The sequence below is a fragment of the Mycetomoellerius zeteki genome, unplaced genomic scaffold (genome assembly GCF_001594055.1).
Source record: "Mycetomoellerius zeteki isolate Tzet28-1 unplaced genomic scaffold, Tzet1.0 scaffold159, whole genome shotgun sequence".
Lineage (NCBI taxonomy): Eukaryota > Metazoa > Arthropoda > Insecta > Hymenoptera > Formicidae > Mycetomoellerius > Mycetomoellerius zeteki.
Window position 1 is genome coordinate 361,206 of NW_017256542.1, and position 16,930 is coordinate 378,135.

Sequence of the window (16,930 nt, forward strand, 5' to 3'; positions counted from 1 at the left end):
GCAATATAAATAATAGTGTATACTACATTACTACAAGACAATTTCTTATCACGGATAGAATATATAGGTATACAAAGTATCTAAAAATCAATCAACGGAATAAAGAAACTCTTATTCTAAATAAAATTATTTTTTGCTTGGTCAAAGCCATATATTGCTAAGAATAAAGTCAGTGCTGGATAGGTGCTATATGAGGTATAGACTGTAGCTTTTATACTTTTGAGCGAAAGGTTTTGAATGTTTCCAAGATTTTGAGACATTTTTTAAAATAATTCATTAATAACAGTTATGGCAATCAATCTTGATTGAATATGTATAATATTATCATAATTCATAACTTCATTATACATACATATATTTAATGACCAAATAGTCATGTTGAAAAATCATTTTTAATTCAGATATAGAGCAATAGAGAGCTTCTATTGAAAACTTTAGTAATACATCTTATATCTGTTTTATAATTATTAAATCTGCGATACTATGATCTTGCATCAGTAAAAATATCAATTATATATAAGTATGTATCATAATTTCAAAGTCCTTACCGATTTGATTAAAATAATAGTTGTTTATTATTGTACATCCAATTGTATATAAATATTTATCTATATCTATATATAGTTTTGTAGAAGAATTTTTGTTAGGATAATAAGACTTTGTATCTCTTGTAAACATTTAAAATAGTTAACACGAGTATTTGGCACATGAAACATCAATGTTATATTTTAGATTACTACTTTTGTCATACTATAAATTTCAAACAGATATTTACTCGCTGAGACCTTTTATGCTCCTGTAAGTATTATACTACTAAATTTCTCACTTGTTCTATATATTTGCTTTCATAGAAAGGTAAATAGAATATTAGTACATAAATAGAAAGTCAACATTGTCGAATATATATATATGCTCGTAATAAAGAGAAGTAAAAAAAAAGATACAAAAATACTAATACTAATATCGAATACAAATAAAATATCATGGTATGCACATGTACCATGTACAAGAGAGATATGAGTTTAACTGTAAATCTGTAAAAATTAAAAATATATCACATTATAAAATAAAATTTATAGATAGGTGCATCAACATAATAAAATACTACCTATCTTAATTATATAAAACATTGAAAGTACGATAAATTGTATATGATTGCAATAAAGCTATGATATAGCTGTTTTTTTTTTATCATAAACTCACTTTTACAGTCTTTTATCTCACGGAATATAGTGTTATTTAAGCTTACATAAGCGTAAAATGGCCTCCTATTCTAAACACATAAATATGATATCACATGTAGGATCACAACACTGTTACAAATTCAACTTGCAGATAAGTCATTTATGTATTAACCATTTGTTGTAATTTTGTTGAACATTTAGTAATAGGGCACTTTGAGAGTTTGGGTTCGTATTTTTTACTTCTAAGCATTGGTGCGGTTGACACACAGTAAAAACGCGTTATTTCACGTATTATCAATAAAAGTCACCTACTAATTTAACATCTTTGTTTATATACAGTCTATTTTTCTTTTCTCTTTCATTTTTTTTTACTTCGAAAATATTTTTTCAAATTTTATATGTAAGTTAAAAAATGATATATGTATAGATATATTTGTTCAACAGCAAAAAATATATATATGTATATGTATCTTTCAGAGAACATAGTAAAAGTCATTAAATTAATTCATCAGGAAACTAATCTATTGTAATTTAAAAAATAGATATCTGTTTTTGTGTGTGAATATGTGCATCGAATGAACACTTCGCATAAAAAGTGGTTTTTTAGAAATGCTACGTGACTATTGCATTTGTTAGATGTTTGTCTAAACATTTATTCCATGTTTAGAATGTTATACTCATCGATTGCTATATTTTCGTATATAGCAATTTTTCGAGAGACTCTGTCTTTCTTTCTTTGTATTGATTACAAAAATGCCTTTGCATTGCATGTATCTCTTCGACAGAAATCGTTACAATTCATATTAAAAACTACGTATGAAAATAAATCTTCAATTTTTTATAATAATTCTTTTTTCAGTTAAAAGTGAGCTTTTAATGAGCACACTTTAAGGAAAACAGCGAACATAAATTGTTGCATATATTAGGGGTAATATTACATATATATGTCTGTAAAATCTGTCTTTAAAGCAATCACGGAGTCATTACAAAAAATAATTTATCTTTGAAAGAGTAATATTAAGATCTGTGATAAAAAAAAATTAATAAAAATTTTTATTTGGCATCTTGATTTTTGGATTATGATTACACTTAGGTGAACTATTGCTTCATATATAAGGATTATTACCTCGATTTATGCGCGGGGAATAACTAGGATAATTGCTCAGATATTGATGTCGTGGACTTACTGATGGCTGCTTAGTTATATTTGCCATAGCGCAGCCCATTAGAAATTCAAATATCCTGGGTATCGTTTGGTACAACAGCCACGGCCACGGTATCGGAAACTGCGTTGGTGCTGGTTCTGTACCGTATGGTACGGTTTCAGCAAAGAGTCCTAAAAACGAATCAATAGCATTATTTTATACATACATATTATTTATTTTATACGAGAATATTTCATAGTATATAAAAATAAAATTATAGCTTCTACTTGTTATTTATTACTGTTATTTATTATTGTACTATTATAAATACCGTATGGTCCAAAAATACGAAAGGCATCCGTAACGCATAGAAGGATCCCTAAAATCGCAGTAGCGCGTGTAACGTTTAATACTTTTTGCATCTGAGATTTCCTGGCAACTGCGGTATCCGCTTCCGGTATATGTAGCGGCGTATCAGATTTCGCTCGATTCACGTACGCGATGTGATTCAGTATTGAGTGAAGGGTAAAGTCCGTACTCTGGAAATAGCGAGATCATACAGTTCCCAAATAATACAAAAGTTCTGGGCATTTAAAAGGACGTCATTTGAAAGTCCAAGACTTATTTTAAATGCATTCTGTGAATCTAATGATATAGTAAGTATTACGTACCATAACTCTTGCTTCACTAGACGTATTTTCAGGAAGTAAGTTAGTTTCTGGTGTGATGTCTTCCGCATCTTCAATATTTTTATCGTTCCACGATAAATTTTTTTTACGTACTTTTGGTTCTTCTTCTTTGCTCTTCGACTTTTCGGTCATCAGCGCTGCCTTCTCGCTGCAATCAGGATGATCTGAATCTGATTCAGATTTCTCCTGCACCTCTGTCTTAATAGGTACTATACTCTGAAAGTGTGTGGGACTTCTATCTAGAGTTCTGATACTGATATCGCTACTCCGACGACTTATAATTAACGGTTTAATGTGAATGAACTCGGAGTTGCGTCGATAGGAACTCTCGGAATTTCTACGCGAGTCAGGTCTAGGTGATATACCAATATCGGAATTGCGTCTTGAACCTGAAATATTGTTAAACAATATAAGAACAAGATAAAATAAAAAATAATATTAAAAAAAGAGAATGTAAGTTAGAATATTTTTAAAGATTTACTCTTATATGAGCTGTATTTTTTTCTTACCTGCGGGGCTAATATCCAGGACTTTGGGTAATCTAGAATGTTCGTCAGGCGGCAACATTCTTCTGGGCGTTCTATTACCAAAATCGCTATTCCTCCGCAGCTTGATTGCGAATTGTGAGCCACGATTCTTTTCGTGAGTAAAATCGGAACATCGTCTTAGTTCCCTGGTGCTGCCTGTCGGCGAGATATTCTCAGAGTATCGTCGTGGACTCTCTGGCGAGCGATTCCTTTCAAACTCTTCTCGCATTCTTGGTAACGGCCTAGGGCTACCCTCCGTCGTGCGTTTGCATTCCGCTGTATTCTCCTCATTTACAAATCTAACGCTACACTCCGAACTCCTGCGCGAGGATTTTGTAGACGTGTCGCTGCCTCGTCGACTAGCCATGGAGCTTCTACGACTCGGGCTGGACACAGTTATAATCGGCAGATTAACAGTTGACGGAGTAGGAGTGGGTGGTCTAACGTAGACTTCCGGTACTGATGATTTTTGTTCCTGTGACGGTGATTGTACAGTGCATATAGGTATCATAACATTCTGTACTTCCTTTTGCGCTGGTTCTTCTATCTTGCATACCTTGGTGGTAATTGTGGCTCGCAATTCTGAAAACAGATCTCAATAAAAAATATGTATATTTCTGGATGGGTGGTTTATGATAAAATAATATTTGTTGTGTATTACCTCCTTCCAGAGATGCTTCCTCCGCATTTTTATTCGCATTTACAGGCTCATTTTCCTCTGGGCCCTTCATTTTAGCCGGGCCAAGTAAAGTAGGTACCAGCGCGGCAGCAACCGAAGTAGCCAAATTACTATACGGTGCCAACATCGCGAGTTGCATGATACCTGAATTATAAGTAAATTTTTGTGATACAATTCCGAAACAAACGCTGTATAAAATATACATGAATAAAGAAGAGAGGAGCAAGAGAGAGATAATCTTAAGTCCATGTGCATAAAAATATAAAATTATATGAAGATAACGGTAAAAATTTTAGAAGAATAAAAATTACAAAAATTGACGTACAAATAAAAAATCGGTAACCAACCTTTCTGATGGGCATTGGAATTGTCTCGTGTCAACATACTGCTTGGCATAGTTCGGAGCAAATGATCAATTTTGTAAGCCGCGTGTAGGAAAGCGAAATACAAAAGAATGCTCCAGACGAGAAACGCCGCTTGAACCATGTATTTCACCATGTAGCAATTATGAGAGGATAGAACAATATCGCTGGCGATAACGAAGAAGAAATGTGCTGTTATAATGAGACTGAGGCAGGATTCCTTCTGTATTCTCTCTGGACCAAATTTTAGCTGAAAGTGGCCCATATGAAGGATGGCAACGCTTAACTATATACATAACTTATTCAATTTAAGTAGTTAATACCTTTGTCAGTTGCAGGAAAGCCAATTGTATCAGGCAAAAGGCAGATGTAATGCATGGATATCCAATGTCCCATATAATTGAGCCAATGACTTTGGGCAGAATTTCTTTAAGATTGTACGCATCTATGAATAAGGAAGCAGCTCTCGATGCTCCGAGTAAACATAAGAATATATTAATCGTGGACATAAATGGCCTGGTTGATATGAGAGATCTGAAAGAAAAGCAGTTAAATAAAGACATGAAGCTTTCACTGATATTATCAATGCAGGCATAGTACCTTAAATTTAGAATAGAGAAGAATGTGTAAAACCCTAGTACAAAGAAGAGACATGCAAAGCTATATGCATGTAATAGAAACGCCCATCTTATGTCTTGTTGTATCGCACTCCATGAAGGTGCAATGACCAGTGATTTGTCTAAGAGAAATGCAGAGTTTGATGAATTTGACACACAGTTCTGACCTGTGACTTGGGTTGTTGCGTTTATACCTATTAATTAATGACAAAAACATAAAATTAAAAACAGAATGACCCATATATATATATATATATACATACATACATGATACACGTCATGATTAAATGTCACTCCATAAAGTTTACATAATACAAAACATGATAATATAATTTATATGGTAAACTACATTATTCTACATAAATTATAATTTATTGTTTGAATTGATAGAGTTTCCAATATACTTCAGTTTAACAAAGGAAACATGCTGTTAATTTAGCGTATTATTATTTCAGAATGTTGAAACTTTGAGCGCGTTTTATATACAAAAATGGCACTTGCCGCCATCCTATGTGTATTAAAAATTAAGGGTATAAAAACTAACCATGAGTCCCATTAGCCAGCTTATCCATAATCCCTTGATATATCCACAGCACATCACTGAATCTTGTAATTGATAATCAGTCTTATGACAGACAATTAATGTGGCATTTAATGTAGCACGTTCTGCGAACTTGTGAAATGTAGTACCAGCAACAGGCTTTACCTATAGAATGACTTGATTCACGCACCCCTTCTCACTGAATACATCCACTGTCTCCCTTCAGTTAGGATTATTGATCTTAGCTGAAGAGGATTGGAGGGGGCACACATGCCCACATAAAGCACCTGGATTGCTGGTCAGTTGTTTATCTTTAGAGTTTAAATGGAGCAGTGTTAAATTTATCGGTCTATGTTACGTTATGATTCACAGGCCTGTTATTTTTATAAAAGGAAACTTCTGTCTTAGTTTCTATCGACATTCTCTAAGAAACGTAAATTCCAAGCGCTGCATAGCAGAATGTTGGAACGTAGTGGTTAAAAATAGTTCGATAACATATTAAATATTGAACTCTCGTGAATAGTTCAAGTAAATCGTGCTCTGCAAAGTCATAACTTAAAAGAATCGATTTCTAATATCAATTTTTGTTTTATTAAAAACATTTTTTTGTAAATGTGATTTTTATATTAATTAATTTTATATTTGAAAGAAATTATATATGTATAAATATTATTTATTATTATTAAATACATTAATTTCTTCACAAATAAATACTTATTATTTCCAAGTATTCCAAACTAAATTTTCTTTTTTTCCCCGTTAATTATCATAAATAATAAAATCCTGTAAATAATTTGGAAATTAATTAATAGAAAATTTAAGAATCATCCATCATAATATAAAATAATTTAAATATATAATAACAAAAAATTGTTTGTTATTTTTCGTTCAAAAGTTAACTCTGCTTATTGTAAACAGTTTGTGTCAATAAGTTTACATAATACTTTAAATATTAACAAAATATTAATTCAAAGAAATATATCATTTATGAATATATTACTTTATCATTTTAATTAACATTCTTGTATCATATATCATTACTCTGAGAGAATATTTATTAAATTTGTATTGCATAACATACTCTTATTCAGGAATAGCATAATGTTAAATAGCAGGATGAAAATGAAAAGTAATGTTTACAAAAAGATAAAATCCCTTAATTTTTAATCTAAATAAATCTGACAAAATATAGTATATACAAGTGTATTGTATAATACATATCGTTCTCACAGATGATGACTCTGGAAGTAGCATCGAAGTAGTATACAGGAAAGTTTTTCTATTTTTCTTAATGTAATTGACAAGCTCTAACAGCGATCAATTGCAGAAGAATGAATACAGGACTCAAAACTTCAGAATACTCCAACGTGCTTTGTCCAGAGAGCTTTTTACACAGAAGATACTTAAACACAAAGATTAATAATAATGATATTTGACTCCATAGTGCTCGCAAAATGCATGCTCTAATCATTCCTTCCATGTACATTCTTATAAAAATAATAGCACAAAAATATGTATTTAAACCATCTGCTACTAAGAGCGGTGAAAATACTTGCCACCATCCTGACGGTCCCAAAAAGCAATTTTCATCTAATTTTAAAGCTAATAGAACGGTGAAGAACATTAAGGCAATTAAATTGATCCATATCTCAAAGATTGTTAAACCTAACCAGTGAACCAGTTCGTTTAAAGAGAAGATCATCGCAAAAAAATTGTATAATTCTCTATCAACTATATTGAAATAATAATGTAGCTAATAATGTCATTCACTCTATCTACCCACTTATCACTTAAACATATCGTTTTACAAAGTCTCAATATCAATTTGTTCCTATTTAGATCTTAACACAGCCACTGGCACTCTCCTAATGACACGTATGTGTATAGAAGAGTTTTGCCTGCTGTTTATCTCGTCGTCCACTTCGTCATTTAATGCTTCTAAATCATCTGTAATTAACAAGGTATCCTTAGACTTTCGTTTTAGTTTGATTATGTATATAGAAAAGTATACGTACCTACTAAAGTGACGGTAGAGGTTTTAACATCAAGATCTAAAGTGTTATGATGAATATCCTTCAATCGCAGAGCCAAGTTAACTGCTTTGCACACAGCAGCACCAAGTCCATGGATGATCAGCTCAGAAGCACCTTTGTCGAGTAGTTTCTCGCATTTGTATAATTGTCCCTTTAAAATATTTACAAATATCTGAGAAAGTGCGACGACAGAGTTTCGAAACAAATGCGCATTCGTTTTGAATCTGCAGCGAAGAAGTTGTAACGATGGAAAGGTTATGACTTTTATACACGAGGTACCTTGAAAGGCGTCTTGTTGTTCACATAGATATCTCTGTTACTTGTAGCGAACTTGAAGGCTTGCCGCTTTCGTAGAGCGTGCTCGTTCAACGACAACTTTTTGCGGTATGCACCCTTTTGTTCGGAGACGGTCTTATTTAATCCTGAACTGCCATCAATCTCGGCCATTCTGGACTTTTAGAGTTTTTCAGAAATCTGTGTCACGTGGAACTCTCACTGACAACGGCGCGCACCGCTGATTGGTCGCGACTGCCCGAACCACCAATCAAACGTAAGCGATGCAAAAGCACAAGCATAAATGTGATGGGTGACAACAACGCGACATAACCTGCAAAAAAGGCCGGGGTCATCGATTAATAGGGTGGTTTAAAGTACTTTTTAGACGGTTCTAGTTAAACTCGCCAAGATTCAGTCACCTCCAGGGAATACGGCGGGCCAGGGCGCAATGAAGGAACCTGAGGCAGATCCGAAGAACATCATAAAGAGCAGAGAACTGCTCTATAGATTGATGATCAGGTTGTTTATAATCGTCTCTTTTACACTCTCTCCTTTGAATTCCGCTCCTTTACCGTTAATATTCTCGTATAAAGCGCGATTCTTGTGTAAAAGTTCAATGGCAAGTGTAATTTACAATTGTAGTTTCGTCAGCAAGATAACAAAAGTGGGACACGTGCAATGGATTATCAAGTAAGTTATGTTGAATATTTCAGTCAGCTGTTCTACGATGGTCATCAGACTCTAGCCGTCCAGCTATCCAATATGATACAGGCGGATCCACCATGCCCACCCTCGGATCGACTGCTTCATTTGATGTTGATCGGTACTGCTCATGAACCGGATCGTTCTAAGAAGGATAATAGCGTCAACTTATCCTCGTTTACATCGAGTTTCGACAACACCTTAGGTCCTGGGTTAGACCTAGAATTTGAGACAGAAGCTCAGACTCAAGCTCCAGAACCAGCACAATATGAAACGGCGTACGTCACATCCCATAAAGGAAACTGTAGGGCTGGAGCTTTCTCAGTAGATGGTCAGCTGATAGCTACTGGTTCTGTAGATGCCTCGATCAAGATTTTAGATGTAGACAGAATGCTGGCCAAGTCTGCACCAGAAGAGATTGCACCTGGAGATCAAAGTGGAGGTCATCCAGTTATAAGAACTTTGTACGATCACTTGGAAGAAGTAACATGTTTGGAGTTTCATCCTAGGGAGCCTATACTTGTGTCTGGCAGTCGTGACTTCTCTGTGAAGTTATTTGATTTTAGTAAAGCCAGCGTTAAGAAGGCTTTCAGGACCATCACAGATGCAGATCAAATTCGATGTCTATCTTTTCATCCAACTGGAGATTTTCTTATAGTTGGGACCAATCATCCGATAGTTAGATTATACGACGTAAATACTGCACAATGTTTTGTGTGTAGCATACCGAATCATCAGCATACAGCCGGAGTAACGAGCATCAAGTATTCGCCGGATGCAAAGACTTATGTATCGGCAGGAAAAGACGGAAGCATCAAACTGTGGGATGGGGTGTCAAATCGATGTGTGAATACTTTTGCGAAAGCGCACGATGGTTTCGAAGTATGCTCAGTGATGTTCACAAGGAATGGCAAGGTAGTAATTCTGGCGATAATGTTGCACAAGATTTATACATGTAAATTGCCGATGGAAACTTAGTGCTTTTATTCCCATTTAAAATATTGAGTAATTATATAATTTTGGATTTCAGTATATATTGTCCTCAGGAAAGGATTCCTTGATAAAGTTATGGGAATTATCTACTAGCAGATGTCTAATAGCGTATACAGGTGCCGGAACTACAGGTAAAAGACTATAACGTTTTGACATACTTGGAATATATTCGGTGCGGTATGCCTTGTTAATATTACGATAATACAATCACGAATATACGACTGACTAAACCGTTTTCCACAGGTAGGCAGGAACACAAGGCACAGGCGATCTTTAATCATACCGAAGACTATGTGCTGTTCCCTGACGAAGCCACTACCTCGTTGTGTGCATGGAATTCTCGTAATGCATCGAGAAAACAGTTGCTGTCATTAGGTCATAACGGTCCTGTGAGGATGATCATACATTCACCAACCGCGCCTGCATTTTTGACATGCAGCGACGATTTCAGGGCGAGATTCTGGTTCCGAAGAATGCCAACGCATTAACGCCTTACTGTTAAAAGACACTAATTGCGGAACTCTTTCTAACAATTTCTGTTTTACAGAGTAGAGTATACGCAGAGATAAAGACATTTAAGATCGGATAAACAAAAAATAGGTATTACGTATTTATGCAACTTTCTATTTTATTTAGATTCTAAGCAACGAATTTTATTTTATTTGTGTCAAATTGTATAATATACCATTCTTAGATTAATTTCAACATTTACACATGTTTCATGATGCGTAAACACAAAAAATTACATCTTTAATTCAAAGCAGCATATAAATAATTAAAAAATCCTATATGATTACCTCTTATAATTTTATAAATCGAAAGAGAGAAAGACTATAACAGAACGACGTATGAATACGTACTACAATACATAGAACGATTTTGAAGCAGGTAAGTAAAGTAAGTACGCGTGCGCGATATTAATTACAATTTAATATGCGCTCGTGAAAATTATTTTCAAAACTGCTGGCGAGGGTCTCTTTATCCAAATCATCCTGGTTTTAAATTCTTTGATGGTATTCTACGCTGTACTTTTAATTATCTTAAAAGAACGTTGCTCGTATTACAGCGTGACAGCAAATGGGTGCGATTTTACGAATTTAAAATTTTTTAATAAAAAAAAAAAAGATGGGGAATCATATTTGATTTTACTTTATTGTACACGATATCGCAAGTTACGAAGGATCGCATTACTGCTGACGTAAACGCGCTTCGTCCTTTTATAATAATAATAATAATAAAAAAGAGAAAAATCGACGAGTGTGCAGCGTGGAAAACCGTGAGCGAGAATCTCGGCATCGGGGTCGCGTGTGCGTCGCTACGCGCGTAGTTGATCGCGGCGGCGCGGCACGGCGCGCCGAACTCCCGCTCTGAGGTTTGACGAGGTGTCACGTGACCCACGCTAACCGCCATCTTTCCTTATCGTATAAACAGTGCGACCGGGCGCAGCGCGAATTCTCGCCGTGGAATCGTGGATTTCCTAGTGTTTTTGAGTGATTCGCACGTGAAGAGATGTCCGACGCAAAGACGGAGACCAAGAGCGACAACAACGTCGAGGATACGTCCAAGGTAAGCGGGCCGGCGGGTACGTCAGAAACACCTTCGTCAAGCCGAGTTTTCATGCCGTGAGCGGCGTGTGCGAGGCGGCAGTGTGCTCCCCTCCCCCGCGAGTACCGTGGTCGCGGGGACGCGTCCTTCCGCGCGTACTCCTGGGGCCCCCGGACGACGGCGACGGGCCACGGCGAGCCAGGCTGTCGTATACGCGCGTACGCGCTGTCGCGCGTCGTTACGACGCGGCCGCGCCATGTGATGCGTCGGACCACGGCGCCGCGCGCCTCCAGCCACCTCCGACAGACCGACCGGCCGCCCGCCCTCCCATCCTTCCTGCTTTTCTTCCTTCCATCCAGCGAAATTTTTCGTAGCTGCGCCGTACGTACGTACGCACATTATCTCCCGTCGTCAACAAAGATGGTGGATGTTTTTTTTATCGCGCCGACTCTCGCGACCGGGGAGGATCGCCCGCTCCGCGCTCTAATCTTCTCTCTCTCCCCTCTCCTCTCTTTCTCTCTCTCTCTCGCTTCTGTTCGCTCGCACGCCATACAGCTCGGCGCCGCGCGAAAAGGCGGGAAATCGGTCGCAACTCACGGCGTCGCACCAGGAACTTAGGCAACGCGATGGCCGTCATCGGCAGCGACGCCGCGTCCACGTCCGCGAGACGCCACCGCCGTCGACGACCGGTCTGGAGTCGCGCGAGCGCGCGCGCGCGCGCACGCGAGCGAGTCGTAGAGACGTTGGAGACGATACGGACGGACGCACGGCAAAATGGCGGGAAACTTAAACACGACGTTAGAGTCTCGACGATGGTTCAACGGTTCTCGATAATCTTATCACGTCGAACGTCGTAATTATCATGTCATGTCGCGTGGTGCCGTGCGCCCGTCGCCCGCGCCTTATTCGCAACTTCCCAACTCTCTCTTTCTCTCTCGAACGATCTCAAGACGTCGTCAACGAGCGCGCGACTGCGTAAGCCTGATACGCGTATGTACATATACGTACGTTTCTCGCGAAGAAATATGGATATGTCTACTATACGTATACATACAAGACACATGCGCAGACGCTGCGCGCGAGCGCATAACTATACGTGTGCGCGATAGAATGTATTTGTGATACGAGAGAGCGAATACATAGGAAGCTTGATTTTGCAGGAACAGTCGACGGAGGAGAAACCGACTCCGACGAAAAACAAACGAAGCGGCACCAAGAGGCTCTCCACTCTCGAAAGGACCGCTCAGGAGGGCGAGGCAATCTTAAAGGTGCGTCTCGCGACGGTTCGCGCGATTATCTAAAAACAGGGAAAAACTTCACATCGGATCAAATCGGCTTATCATACGTTCCAAAAATCTTCGCCGAGGTCCCGCTGGTCAAGGTCCTCGCCTCTTCCTCCCCACCCCTCACTCTCGGTTATTTCCCTCCGTTTTAGCCTTCTCCGTCGTCGACTTCGCCTGCTGCCTACGTGAGCGTTATACGACGTTAGGAGTGGGGGACGTTGATTGGCCGGGGTGGGGACAGCAAGAAGGGAAATAAGCGCCCTCGGTGAGGCACGAGGAACCAATCGTTGCGTAGGCGCCAATTACAAATTGCTATCTATTGATGTTAGGAATCAACAAACGTTAATTGAAATTAATTACAATTTGAACTGCAATAAAGATGGAGTGCATTAGAATATTGTATCTTGCGATTCACGACTTGTAACCCTGTGCTCTTTTCGAGGCAAAACCATTTGACATATCTTGAATTTTATTTCTCTTTACTGTTGATATACTTGGCCATTCGTTTTGAAACACTTGTTATTTACAGGGCATGAACAAATCTGCAGTCGGTGAAGTAGAAGGCAGGAGACGCACTCGCAGTTCAGCCAGAGGCCTAACTTCGACAACGCCAGTGCCATCGCCACCCAAGAAGGAAAAGAGGGAACCATCGACGCGAGGTGGTGGTGGTGGTCGTGGACGTGGACGACCCAAGAGGCAGGAAAAGAACAATGAGAACAACACAGACGATGAAACATCCAACAACAAAAGTGAAAAACACACAGAAGAGTCTACAAAGATGGAAGTAGACGAGGAGAAAGAGGAGAAGGAGGAAAGTAAGACGATACCGAACGAAGACAAAAACGCGGAGGGTGCGGACAGTAAAGACAGTAAAGACGTTGAGAAAGTGACGGATGCCAATTCCAAGGACGAGAAAGTGACGGAGGAGTCGGAGAATGTGGTGGACGAAGCTAAAAATACCGCTCCTAGTGAAGAAAAGAAGCAGGAGGAAATGAAGGACAGCTCGGATTCGAGTCAAGATGCAACGGACACAGCAGCAGAAGCGCCGTCTTTATCCTCATCGGAGTCCCAAAATCCCTCCAACACTGTTACTACTGAGGAAAATAAGGAATAACCTCCCTTCGCCTGTTTTACCACTACTTTTATGTAAGTATCTCACAATCTTTGAGACTAATTCGTAAATCCGTAAATATTCGTAAATGAGATTCGTAAATATAATATAGTATTATACTCTAAATTACATGAAATTATGCTTAGCATATAATAAGCAGTCTGTGAGTGATATTAATACGAGATTTATTTTACTATAGGAGGTACCAAGGCGGCGCACATATTGGGGTCACACAAATCCAGCCCCCCCTCGTCTATTTTAACTAATTAACACCTTCTTGTCGATCGTTGTTTCAACCAGCGCAAAGTTTTGTTAGGATACTGTTTTTATTTTATCATTATCCCTATAGATAACGCGACTTTCCGGGGGAAAAAAAAAAATGTAAAATCTGCTACGCTAATACGAATTAGCGTTAAGAGATAACTCATTTTCTTTCTCTGCCTATGTTATATACTATGACCGTGGTCCGATTTATGCTGACAACGCTCATGAGCATTATTTGTCTTCGTTCAACATTTAACAAACAACAAGGATGAAATGATTTTTAAGCGTCATGAGCGTGAATCGGACCGCAGTTTATATGTTATACTATATTATATCTTCATAGAAAGGTTATAATCTTGATACGATTGAAATATTATATAATTCTGAAGATTATAATTTAGGAAGAGATAGCTAAATTGTTAATCTAACGTTAATTGTCGATGTAGTTTAATCTTGAAAATCTTTCAACTATTTAGACAGTTTTTATGGCTTTAATCGTCGTGTTGTTCTCTTCCACATTATTACTAGTGCTACCTTCGAGTATCAAACTCTGTAAGGCTAATTTAGCCAGATTAATTTTTGTTTAACTTTAATTAACAACGTTCTTTTATGGTGTTTTGTGTAGCATGTATATTATATTTATATCTTAATTTTATTCTGTTTTTGTCGAGTAATATAAAAATCTTGTCATTGCGCTGGTTAATTAGCGATAAGCAACGCGAGGTGTAGAGCATACGTTGTTCATGTACAATGATAATATTATTGTAAAATATATTTAATATGGACTTATATAGAGAGAAGTTGTTTTCAAATCAGAGCTGACATCCGGGTCCTATAGTATAATGCCTACGATTCAGATCTGATGTGAAAGTAGCTAAAGATTAATTCGTACATAGCAAATTACTGTAATACCTTTATCGTATATAAATAGTGACTGAATGAAGTGGAATATATGAGAACTATGGTGAAATGATTTCTCTTTTTCATGAATTAAACGAAAATAAAATTTCTGAGAAACGCGCGTTACAGCGTTATCTATGTTTTCCTCCCTCGCATAAGTGTCTACTAATAATTTTTAATTGATTTTCTAATCCTTACTTTTATCGACAGACGGACTAACATTTCAGCTGATCACGTGTTATACATTTTTTTTTAAATCGAAAGATTGTTGATTATAGAGTTAAAATGCCTCGTTGTTTCGTTCGCTTGAAATCATTATTTTTTATTGCGAGATCTTTCAGAGCATCCCTGTTCTTATTAGTCCAATATTAAATATGTTAATATTATTGTGTATTTGAACTGTGTAGCGAATGTACAGATAGATTATACAATTGATGCACTTATATTTAGAGGAAATCGCACACACCCGAGACACCAATAATACGCGAGTCTAATACAGTATGTAAACGTGTGCAATGAAGAAAGGGATTCTCGTAGAAATGCGGGGATCTTGCAATGAAAATTAACAATATGTATTACGCGATGAAACTCGAAAGATTTTATTGGCCTTTAATGCCAAATAGGTTTGCCTATATATAATATCAAGTATAACAAGCACGAGAGTATAAATATTTCCTTGTAAGTTGCACTTCCGAAGGATTTATCGAAACTGTATGTTACAAAGGAACATAGATCTTATCATTCCATTTTACCTTTTTTTTTCTTTTTTTTTTTTCAGATCAATGATATATCCACCTGAGATTTTCGATTGTAAATAGTGAAGATCAAGTGTAATATACGTGTAAATAGTTTAACATTAAGCTTCGTGTATCACACTGGACCTTTTCTTGATTACCTTGTGAAATCTCAGTTCTTATAGAGTGCCTCTAGCGTTAGCACGTTGTATAATATACGAGTGTAGAATTCCGGCGATTAAAATCAAAACCAAGCCCTGTAATAGCGAGTTTACTACCGCTTTTAAGATGTACCGTAGAGATAATTTTTTTCGCATGTATCTTATATGGAGGAGAATATTGTACGGTTCGATATTAGAATTTCTATAAATATATATGCATATATATGAGTATCCAGTTTCGTTGACGATCAATCATTGAATCACGTTTGTCCATACCAAATTTTTTTTGTTTTAATACTATGATGCCGTAACTTAAAGGTTTACAGTACTGTTTATATTATATACATCACTAATATGTATCACACATATCAGTGATATATATGTATATAGATTTTATTCATTTTACCACATATACGCTTCTGTTCCAGTAGGCATTAATTATCGTAATAATTGCGCTTTAAAAAAACCTCGATAATCTATTCCTTTTTATCACATAGCATACCGAAGATTGCGCTCGTGATGGTCTCAAAATTCTCTTAGAAAGTTCAAATAATACATCAACGTGCTTGCGTTTACGTATGTCGCATCACATCGATTTATTCATTAGTCACAATCATAAAGGCATGTGAATTCTTTATATAATTCAAACATGATTTATTTATTAATATTCGGTTACGACAATAATTTGGATCTGCAGAATCCTAAGCTTTTAAAAAATGTTTTTAGGTTTTGACCTCTTTAAAATACAAGCAAACACCATTACCTCATTTAAAAATTGAAAATGCAACAAATAAAATAGACTTGATTGATCTTTCTGCATTATTTATTCGAAAAAGATTTAGCAAAAATTGTATAAAGGTTAATATTAAGTAAAAATTGTATAAATGTTGAAGAACTTCAGTAAACTTAATATTATTAATGAGTTACAAGATCTGAACTTATGTTATATATGTATTGATTCTTAAATATTCTAAATATGTAAGTTAAGCCTAGATACTTTTTATGAAATAATTAAATTTGTGTGTGTGTGTGTGTGTGTGTGTGTGTGTGTGTGTGTGTGTGTGTGTGTGTGTGTGCGCGCGAGTGAAATGAATGATATAATAATCCCAATAGGGATAGATATTCAATTCACTCCATTGAAGATAATATTCATTTTATTTACGATATTTGTCGGTTTTAAGAAA

General features: G+C 36.7%; 5 protein-coding genes across 7 annotated transcripts; 2 read left to right on the forward strand and 3 right to left on the reverse strand.

Annotated features, from left to right (window-relative positions):
• Positions 1-2,249: 2,249 nt before the first annotated feature.
• On the reverse strand, positions 2,250-5,823 carry LOC108721059 (uncharacterized). 2 transcript variants are annotated; one of them, XM_018445380.1, is made up of 9 exons: positions 5,748-5,823; positions 5,187-5,397; positions 4,910-5,120; positions 4,572-4,836; positions 4,207-4,368; positions 3,528-4,127; positions 3,001-3,407; positions 2,661-2,868; positions 2,250-2,520 (listed from the first exon to the last, which is right to left on the reverse strand). In XM_018445380.1, exons 1-9 carry the CDS (start codon positions 5,773-5,775, stop codon positions 2,291-2,293), a joined length of 2,322 nt encoding a protein of 773 aa, XP_018300882.1. In that variant the 5' UTR covers positions 5,776-5,823; the 3' UTR covers positions 2,250-2,290. The 2 variants fall into 2 exon arrangements, with proteins under 2 accessions (XP_018300882.1, XP_018300883.1); XM_018445381.1 differs by having other exon boundaries at positions 5,187-5,325; positions 5,748-5,820.
• Positions 5,824-5,988: 165 nt separating this feature from the next.
• On the reverse strand, positions 5,989-7,510 carry LOC108721113 (transmembrane protein 203). The gene is made up of 2 exons (XM_018445487.1): positions 6,975-7,510; positions 5,989-6,055 (listed from the first exon to the last, which is right to left on the reverse strand). Exon 1 carries the CDS (start codon positions 7,444-7,446, stop codon positions 7,033-7,035), a length of 414 nt encoding a protein of 137 aa, XP_018300989.1. The 5' UTR covers positions 7,447-7,510; the 3' UTR covers positions 5,989-6,055; positions 6,975-7,032.
• Rpp20 (ribonuclease P protein subunit p20) lies at positions 7,511-8,230 on the reverse strand. The gene is made up of 3 exons (XM_018445486.1): positions 8,057-8,230; positions 7,760-7,928; positions 7,511-7,691 (listed from the first exon to the last, which is right to left on the reverse strand). The coding sequence occupies exons 1-3, from the start codon at positions 8,222-8,224 to the stop codon at positions 7,576-7,578; spliced, it is 453 nt and encodes a 150-aa protein (XP_018300988.1). The 5' UTR covers positions 8,225-8,230; the 3' UTR covers positions 7,511-7,575.
• A 119-nt stretch (positions 8,231-8,349) lies between these two features.
• Positions 8,350-10,390, forward strand: CstF50 (cleavage stimulation factor subunit 1 Cst50). Its single transcript, XM_018445392.1, has 4 exons — positions 8,350-8,572; positions 8,767-9,670; positions 9,786-9,879; positions 9,992-10,390. Exons 1-4 carry the CDS (start codon positions 8,502-8,504, stop codon positions 10,234-10,236), a joined length of 1,314 nt encoding a protein of 437 aa, XP_018300894.1. The 5' UTR covers positions 8,350-8,501; the 3' UTR covers positions 10,237-10,390.
• A 636-nt stretch (positions 10,391-11,026) lies between these two features.
• On the forward strand, positions 11,027-14,247 carry LOC108721063 (chromosomal protein D1). Of its 2 annotated transcripts, none has more exons than XM_018445388.1 (4): positions 11,027-11,314; positions 12,454-12,561; positions 13,106-13,722; positions 13,887-14,242. In XM_018445388.1, exons 1-3 carry the CDS (start codon positions 11,258-11,260, stop codon positions 13,688-13,690), a joined length of 750 nt encoding a protein of 249 aa, XP_018300890.1. In that variant the 5' UTR covers positions 11,027-11,257; the 3' UTR covers positions 13,691-13,722; positions 13,887-14,242. The 2 variants fall into 2 exon arrangements, with proteins under 2 accessions (XP_018300890.1, XP_018300889.1); XM_018445387.1 differs by lacking the exon at positions 11,027-11,314 and adding an exon at positions 11,331-12,283 and having other exon boundaries at positions 13,887-14,247.
• Positions 14,248-16,930: the final 2,683 nt, after the last annotated feature.